The 9,761-nt window shown below is 37.4% G+C and overlaps 1 protein-coding gene and 1 pseudogene across 1 annotated transcript; one reads left to right on the forward strand and one right to left on the reverse strand.

Moving 5' to 3' along the window:
* The first annotated feature begins 1,012 nt into the window (after positions 1–1,012).
* LOC132634223 (alpha-mannosidase I MNS5-like) lies at positions 1,013–5,449 on the forward strand (annotated as a pseudogene).
* A 586-nt stretch (positions 5,450–6,035) lies between these two features.
* LOC132631403 (uncharacterized) lies at positions 6,036–8,433 on the reverse strand. Its single transcript, XM_060346977.1, is given in 7 exon segments — positions 6,036–6,331; positions 6,419–6,566; positions 6,704–6,730; positions 6,733–7,161; positions 7,288–7,475; positions 7,912–8,025; positions 8,400–8,433. Coding segments are annotated over 7 exon segments (1,236 nt in total).
* Positions 8,434–9,761: the final 1,328 nt, after the last annotated feature.

The raw sequence follows: 9,761 nt of genomic DNA on the forward strand, positions 1-9,761 counted from the left end.
TGGCAGAGTTCAACCGTCGACGACCGCCGACACCACCGCCATCCAAATTTGTCGCCACCCACACTTCTCCTTCCCTTTCTTTCTCCAGCCATCATCTTCCCCACACACCACCTTGTTTTCTACCCTTGGCCTTTCAAACGACCAACCTTGCTCCCCGGAAAAAATGGAGCCACCGCTAGCTCTCACCCTCTTCCGTCTCTTCTGCCATTAAAATCTAAACCAACATGAAATCTAAACCTAAGAATAAAATAGATCAAAAACAAGAAAAAGATAGAAAAAATGGGAGGGGATTTTGGTTTGAAATAAGTATTGGGGGAAGAAGATGAAATGGGAGAAGGCGGCGGGGGGATTGAGGACGTTAGGGTTTAGGTTTAAAATATTTTTTCTATTTTCTTTACTTACAATATTTCTAAAAAAAAAGGGGGGAGGGGGGGGGGGGGGGGGAATGGCGTCTCACACCCTTTAGGGCAGTGTACTTCACGCGGCGGGCCAGCTCAGCAAATTGTGTCTAAATGGCACAGTAAATGTGGTCTTTGAGGGTTTAGATGGTACAAATCTCGATAGGAGGGTCTAAATGAAATTTCTGGACAAGTTCGAGGGTCCGTCAATGACTTAAGCCTTCTTTTATTAATGAACCTGAAATTGTTTTGAAGTTTTAAATTAAAATTTAAGCTATCAATCAAATATATATATAAGAAGCTTCTCATGCTCCTCTCTCAAATCATCTTCTCCAATGTGAATTTTATTATTTATACATTAAATATTGGTGTGGTATAAAAGTCAACTAATCACCTCTCTCTCTCATATATATATATATATATATATATATATATATATATATATATAATGGGTTTTGCTAACCTATTACATCAAGTTTGTAGGTTAGCAATACTCACTTTTTGATTCACTAAAATACCCTTACTATTTGATGCCAACACATTAAATATAGGAACATTTTGGTCTTTTTGCCAAAATCCCCTCGTTTTTGTTTCCAAATAGAACTTCCGCTTAAACAGCTTTCGCTGCCTCCATCGACCCATCTTTTCTTTTCACCTCCATGTATTTCTATGTCTTTGCTAATTTTCTCAGCTTCGAAAATATATCATGACAGTGTGCTGCGTAGGCAATATCTAGATGAGGCTGCAAAAGCAGTCAGAGTTTCTATTTTCGGTCCAACAAAGTTCTTTGACAGAAGAGCTGCTGATCGGGAAGGCGTAAAAGAAACGGTAATCCAAAAATCTGCTTAGCGTGGTGTCAAGTTTTATAACTTGAATTCCTAGATATAGTAACTTACTAACTCATATTGGTTTTCTTTTCGGTCCAACAAAGGGCTTTGACATGAGAAGAGTTGACGCTAAACAGGAATGCGTAAATAAAATGGTAATCCAAAAATCTGCTTTGCGTGGTGTCAAATTTTTTAACTTGAATTCCTAAGATATAATAACTTATATTGGTTTTCCTTTACCAGGTTCATCTTTTCGAGGCACAATGTGGTTCTCCATTGATACAAAACAACAATCTCTTGGGATTATTTATATCCATTTGCGAAGCGGGCTTCTCAAGAGATGCTGTGATAAAAGCTTTTATGGCTGCTTGCAAGGGGCATAAAATAGATGAGGGGCATAAGATAGATGAGGAGTATAACCTGGGCAATAGTGCTTGATGATGACTCTTGGTGACCTTGTTTTGGCTACAGAATCAGTAAAAATAAGTTATGCTTGTAAGATGAAATTTGAATGTTCAATGCCTACTTTAGTCCCTCTCTCCTCCTATATATGTTATATATGTGGCTCACTGGTCTTCTAAGTACAATAGTATTTGATGTTAATGATATAATAATTAAATAAGTTATTTGCAATTTTATTTTTGAGAGAATTAATCTTATATAATGCAATTATTCAAGTTTGCAGGATCATCAAAGCTGAAAAGTTCTTAATGTATCCCGAATGTATGGAATATGGTTCATAAATCGCCTCCATACGCCTTTTGGTCTAAAGATATCTTCATTTTCCCCTCCTCAAAACTACCCTTCAAACTATCAATTCAAACCTTGATGGCTTTTTGCAATTTAAAATAGCCACGCAGCGGAGAAGTAGCAGAAAGGGGAGATGGAGAGAGGTGAAAGAGAATAGGGGGTGGCTATTTGCATCGTTGGTGGCTGTGTTGCCGTGGTCTGTTGAGTTGCCACCGCAGAAGATGATCGGTGAAGAACACAAAAAGTGTCTCGTGAGAGCCCCCAAAACTGAAGACCAAAAATCATAAAATGGGTCTTCCCCTCCCTTTATTTATTATTATTATTTTTTTTAATCTATTGGGCAAAGGATTTTGGACCAAAGGATAATAGCTGCACTTACTCATGTTATGGAAAAATGTGTGAAAAATACTATTTCGTCCTTTTAACGATTTTGGACCTCTGAGACGTTATCTTTTATATGACGAGCTAAAATTCGGTGTCAACTGACATCACACCGCTATATATATATATATATCCTTCAGCTTGGTTCATCATCTATAAGGTGATTTAACGACTCTCTGTTTTCAACTCCATTCTTCTTAATGAGTATATGTATTTTGCTTCTTTTGAACTATTAATGGTACTATGGAATATCTATATATATATATTTATCCTTCAGCTTGGTTCGTCATCTATAAGGTGATTTAACGACTATCTGTTTTCAACTCCATTCTTCTTAATGAGTATATGTATTTTGCTTCTTTTGAACTATTAATGGTACTATGGAATCTTTTCAGGAAGATAGTCATCTTACTCTTACCTACAATAGCTTTGATGGTGAACAAGGTATACATATATAATTGTCCTCCTTTTCTTTATTTCGTTTAACGAACGACAAGGCATATGAAAATACCATCAGATTTCAAAGTATCACGGTCTAATTTAAAATTTTCACCCAGTTGAGCACGTCTAGCATATTTTTCACAGTAACAACATCACTATAACTGACTTGCTGAATTTTGACCGGCATTACTTTCAGTTGGTGAAAGACTCACACATACTTGAAGGGTATGCCTTCAAATGATGGATTCGATAGCTGCATAATCCCTTCAATAATTAAAATAAGAAATTACTTCATATGCAGCCAAGTTTTGATTTTCCTTTTCCCTTGTTCTGTTAATACTTTGTTGCTACACACCGTGACAGAAATATGAGAATAACATTCTATTGATTTATGGAAATAAAATTCTTGCACCTAATTAAAGATTTTCGAAAATCACATGCCATTGCTTAGTCCATGAATTGCACAACTGGTACACCGCATCGGTTTTTGCATACCATGTAGAACCCGTTTCTGGTAGAATCAGTAGGGTCGTATGTTGCATCAGCATCTGTGGAAGATGAATTTATGACACGTTAAATGCAAAATGTGATAGCATGGTGTAATTGCGGACGAGACAACAGAAACGAGCACATCTGGATGTGGTAAATTACTTCTTCTTTCCTACCTTACCTCTCTATCTATTTGCCTGAACTTTGATAGCTTCTATCAAATAGATGTCATTAGCCCTCCATCAAGTCTTATCATGATATTATGTACATTATTTTTTCATGTAATCAGGTTCTCTAATCCTTGAAATGGGTGCATTATCTCGTTTAACTGGTGATCCAAGATTTGAGACAGCAGCTTTGCGTGCTCTTGTAAGTTATGGAGCATGCGGAGTTCTCTAAATCTTCTTGGAACTACGCTAGATGTAGCAACTGGAGACTGGATTGAATATTTGTCTGGAATTGGAGCTGGTATGTTTCTGTATAGAGCACTTTTAGAGTTTTAGGAGACTTCTCCACAACCATTTTCTCAATATAGTCACATATACATTGTCTAGATGTCGTCTGATTCCATGGTTCTCATTTGCCTAAATAAATAACGTCCCCACCCTTCCTTGCTTGCCTGTTACTCTTCACAACATGCATTCTCTTGATATTTCATTTTTTTTTTTTTTTTTGCTGGTTTTTAGGTGTGGATTCATTCTATGAATACCTAATGAAAGCCTACGTTCTTTTTGGAAGAGATGAAATTTGGAAGATGTTTCAATCTGCTTACATTGCTGTGCAGAAATATTTTAGACATGGTCCATGGTATAATAATCACACCCTATTTTGAAATTTTTTTTTTTTTTGTATTGCCATCATATTTAGCAGTTAAACTGATTCTAGGTGCCTTAGCCTCCCATTTCTGCTTGTGGCAATTACCATGAACAGGAATAGAAAATGCTGGAACCATCTCCTTTGTCCTTGTCCTTTATTCTTTTCTGTCTCCTCCCTGAAATTCTTCTATCGTAGTCTGTGCTTCACCAAATCTACTGTTGAGAATTATGTATTATGCATTAGTTTTGTCCTGGAATTCAGCAATCAGACAAAGATCAGAACTTTTAATTTAATGTAGGTATCATGAAGCAGACATGAGAACTGGAATAGCAACATACCGGCAGCTCACGAGTGTTCAAGCGTTCTGGCCTGGTCTGCAGGTAAGGAAATCTGTAGCTTATAAGTTCTTCTGAAAACTGATATAGCTCTTTGTCACGAATGAGGACATCTAGTCTCTTTCTGAATATCCTTTTTCTTTTTATAATACGGTTCTCCTACATATGTAAAAGAATAACTCTAAGGAAAACTAATAAGTGGTAACCCAACATGATTATTTTGGTTTCAGGTTCTTGTTGGGGATATCGAGGCAGCTAATTCATCACATCGCGAATTTTTCAAGGTGTGGAAGAAATACGGAGTGCTTCCGGATACGTAAAAGATGTTTCTCCTCCATTCTTTCCTCTGTTCTCTAAGTCCTTTTTGCTGCTGCTGCATCTGCTTTCCTTGCAATAAGCTAGCTTTAGCATATTGGTTTTACCTGTGATGGTTGTTTTTCTTATAGGACCCTTTTCAATAATTTAGGTATCTGCTGGACCATCAGCTATTGCACCCTACTGAAAAATACTATCCTTTACGTCCTGAATTGGCAGAGTCCACATTTTACCTATACCAAGCAACCAAAGGTTTGTGACTCTTCTCTTTGGTTTTTGCCTAGTCATAATTTTGGTTTCTTAAAAGTAGCAATTTTTTGAAAAGAAAATTCTTTCCTCAAACCTTGAATAATATAATAGTTTTCCCGTTAACAGATCCGTGGTATATGGAAGGGGGCGAATGAATTATGAATTCTCTGAATGCACATACAAAAGTTAAAGGTGGCTTTGCCAGCATTAGGGATGTGACTACAACGCAATTAGAAGACCATCAGCATAGTTTCTTCCACCACTCGTCAATTATTAGACGAGGATGTCACTTTTCGTCACCGAAAATCTATCATATACCGGCTTCTTGTCCAATCTCGATACCAAGTCAATTAATAAGCAATTATCGACATGTACCTTTTTGGGAATTAATGCACATACAAGAACTGTTTATGATTCATTTTTCTGAGAAAGTAAATTTTTATGTTGGATGTGGTTTTGTGTGTTACATAGGTTAGTAAGTAAGCAATTCTGCACAAGTTTTTTTCGGTTGGTAGTTATGAGTTGTGAATGGATTCAGTGTCCACTCACGGCTCTTATAGTGGCTTCGTAATTCATGGTGCACTTGGAAATCAATATTTTGGTAGCAGTTAAGCAAAATGCAAGAAGTAAGCCATCAGCATGATGAAGTTGTGGATTTTTGTGGATTGATGCATACACAAAAAAAAAATCGTTTTGATCCTTTAATTTGGATAATTTGCAATGGTGGTGGAAGAAGTGAGGGGAGAAAGGAAAATGGATTGGGGGCGTGAAGTAGCATGCCACGTGACGTCACCCCCCAAAAATGTCAATATCACATGTGAGTAGATGTCCACTTTGGACAACTTAACAGAGCAGGGATATATTTGAACCGAAAGTATAACGGGAGGGGTATATTTGGATCCAAAATATAATGAGGGGTATATTTAGCCCTTTTCCGATAGTACAGGGGTATATTTGACCCTTTTCCCTTTAAAATTTGAAATTTTAATGCCTCTTACATGGTAAATGTTAGCAGAGAAAACAAAAACAACTTGTCATGGACCAAGAATATCGCAAAAAATTGTGTAATCAAATGATGTGACCAAGAAGAACAAAAATACTACTGATGCGATGAATTGGCACTGGATACTCTCAGCATGTAAAATCAAAGGTTTTCTTTTCCAGAAAACAATGAAAAAGAGTAAAAAGAGGTTTACCATTGAAATTAAGAATTTTTTGTTTTTAGGATCTAGACCACAATAAAGTACACCAATGTCCACCTCAGTAGATAGAGCTGATAATGTTGCTGTTATGTCACCCACACTCTCACAAGTATTTTGCCAACCTAAAACTCCAGGAAAAGAAATATAAAGGGAAGCTGAGGACCATGTGACAATTTTCTTGAGAAAAGAAAGGAAAATCAAAAGACCATTGATACCTGCTGTAAACACATGTGGTGGAATAGAGAGAATATGATGGATGTAGTTAAGCTTCCCACATCCACCAACCTCAGAATCACAAGCCAACTGACAGTTCATTTCAACAAGACTGAGAAGCTCATCAAAGGAGCTTTCTGGACACATAACCTGAATGGAAAGGACAGAAACCTAAACAGGTGAAAGTAAATTGCTAATTGTCCAAATAATTTCTAGATGGACCCCATAAGACTATTATGCTAAACAGAGATTGAAGTGTAATCACAGCATTGCTTTGAAGAACATACCTTCATTGTACGGAGGGCGCTGGCATTATAATATTGTGAAAGAAAGATGTATACTTCAGATGTCTGGACTCCAATCCACAATTGTAGCAGTTCATTTGTTCAAAAATATCCATCCCGAAAAGAGAATGTGCAATACAAGCACCATGTGCAATACAAGCACCATTTGAACAATCCCTCAAGCCAGTCATTTTAAACGGGTGGACTCCTACAAAAATATGAGGCGGTTGATACAGTTTCGGATTTACCTCTTGGAAAAAATTACTATCCGGATACAGGTTGCTAAGGGAAACTCTCAAAGAAATAGGAGCAATTGTCTTACTACACGCTTCAGCTGAAGCAGTACTCAAAGCAGTAAATATGTCGTACAAAGCACATATCACACACGGATCACCAACGTGAACATGTTTGGATGATGTTCTCAGGAATTCAGCTAGAAAACTTCTTAGACGCCGCAACGACTAAAGAAAAACAAGAAGAAATGTTTCAGAGCATGCTTCATATGAAAATACAGTAAGAAGCACAATACAAGTAAACTCATTCCTATGATGTAAAAAAAAAGGGGATAAGCCCATGTGAACACAAACCTGTATAACGACACTTAGAAAGCAATTATATTCCCCAACTTCATTATTTAGCCCAGTGCCATATACATCCATTACATTTACATCTCCAATACTATTTGCATTTCCCAAAGTCCCAGACTTGCGAAACACATTTTGTCCGTTCCTTGATCTAGGCAGCAAGGGCAACTTCTCATGTGCATGGATCGTGTCTAGCATAACAAAAAAAGGTAAAGAAATGAATGAGAAATGAGGGCAGAACACTTTTAACAAGCAGAGGAACAATGAAAATTCCCTCCAAAGCAAATAACATAGAAACAGCTTCAATAAGTTCGAATGAAATCTCGGCTAGCAAGAGAGGACACATAAAGAGGTTGCTTAAGTTTTCAAGCCAACTGAAGGAAACATAAACATGCGATTCTCCGCCTATAGCATGCCATTTTCTCCATCGAAAATCATTACATTTTCAGAAGATTTTAACATTTTTAGAGGATTTTACATTGATAGTAGATAAGGAAAAAGAGAAGGTACATCAGGCATTTGTTCTGATTACTTTTAGAGCAGTGGTAAACAATATACAGAACAGCCCAAGCCAACAAGTATCAAACCACTTCAGGGTGCCTGGCAAAAAAAGATAAATATGCATACCAAGGCTTTGCCGAGCGGCCTTCTTAAGGTCAGCTTGGAACCTTTCTTCATCATCCTCCTCCACGTGTAGCTGTCTCAATGTCTTTGTAGCACTATCTGCTGGACCATTATTACCTAGTATTGAAATCAAAGGTAGATAAACTCAGAGAATGCACCATAGTTGATTGTTTATACACGTAAACCACAAGGTAACATAAAGTGAGGCCACAACAAAACTACAAGGAAAAGCAGTTACAGTCGCCCACCAGCTTGGCTTTTCATTTCTTGGGCAAGGGTGGAAGTAAAAGGGGATTAAGACCTAATCTCTAATTGGTGGCCCCAAATTGACTTGTAACTCCACAATTTCCTTTTGCCAATTGCAGATACAACTTGATCAAAACTTGTCCCGCTGTTTAGATATAAAAGCATGCCAGCTTGAAGATATAGTTAAGCAATACCAAAACTTCACTGTCATATCAGTGAAAGGAAAACGAATTGCTCCTCCAAACCTCTGACAAAATGGAAAGAGATGACAAGGTTCATCGAGGACTAACTTGGTGGCTATTTGTTTGTCTCAAGATGCAAATACACTTGATCTTAACCAAAGATGCAAAATACAAATATGTGGTTATCAAAAGGAAAGCAACACTAAGCGTAGAGCTCTTCAGATCAAATAGCAAGTATCGGTTTTAGACATCCATACAACTGTTAATAACAAGCCCATTAACTCCAACTGTAATCGAATTGAAGTTTAAGTTGTTATCTTATTCCAATAGATGAGCAAAGTATAAATACAGTACATCACGGTGCTAACTAAGGAAAGAAATAAAAATGATTCCTACAAATCTGCTCCTTAACTATGGCTATGTACATTACCAATAATGAGTCTGTAACACTCCCCCTCAAGCTAGAGCATAGATATTGATCAAGCCCAGCTTGTTACACAGATAATTAACTCGAGTTCCATCCAAAGCCTTTGTGAGCAAATCAGCTAGTTGCCCTCCTGTCTTCACGTAGCCAGTGGAAATCAAGTTTTCTTGAATCTTCTCCCGAATAAAGTGACAGTCAACCTCAATATGTTTAGTTCTTTCATGATACACAGGATTTGAGGCAATATGAAGAGCAGCTTGATTATCACACCAGAGTTTTGCTGGTGTATGATGCTTAAACCCAATTTCAGTTAAGAGATGATGTATCCACATAATCTCATATGCAGATTGTGACATAGCTCTGTACTCGGATTCTGCACTGGATCGGGATACAACACTCTGCTTCTTACTCATCCATGCTACCAGGTTCCCTCCAACAAAGACACAATAGCCTGTAATAGATCTTCTATCAATTTTGGATCTAGCATAGTCGACATCTGCGAAACACTCAATACGGGTATGGTTGTGATTGCTATACAATATGTCAAGTCCAGGAGCTCCTTTCAAGTAACACAAAATTTATTCCAAAGCTTCCTAATGTTTGACCGTAGGTGCGGACATGAACTGACTAACTACATTTACCGCAAAAGCAATATCCGGATGAGTCACAGTAAGGTAGTTTAACTTTCCAACCAACCTTCTATATCTCTCCGGATCATCAAAAGGATTACCATTATCTTTCATAAGATGTACACCGGGAACCATTGGAGTACTACAGGATTTGGCTGCCAACTTTCCAGTGTCTATAAGAAGGTCACGAATATACTTACTCTGAGATAGAAAAATTCCCTTCTTGCTTCTAGCGACTTCCACTCCTAAGAAGTAATTCAGTTGTCCCAAGTATTTAGTGTTAAACTTAGTATGCAAGAAAGACTTGAGAGAAAAGATTCCTGCATATTCGCTTCCTGTAATAGCAATATCATCAACATATGCAACAAGGAG

This window comes from Lycium barbarum, chromosome 3 (genome assembly GCF_019175385.1).
Source record: "Lycium barbarum isolate Lr01 chromosome 3, ASM1917538v2, whole genome shotgun sequence".
Taxonomy (NCBI): Eukaryota; Viridiplantae; Streptophyta; class Magnoliopsida; order Solanales; family Solanaceae; genus Lycium; species Lycium barbarum.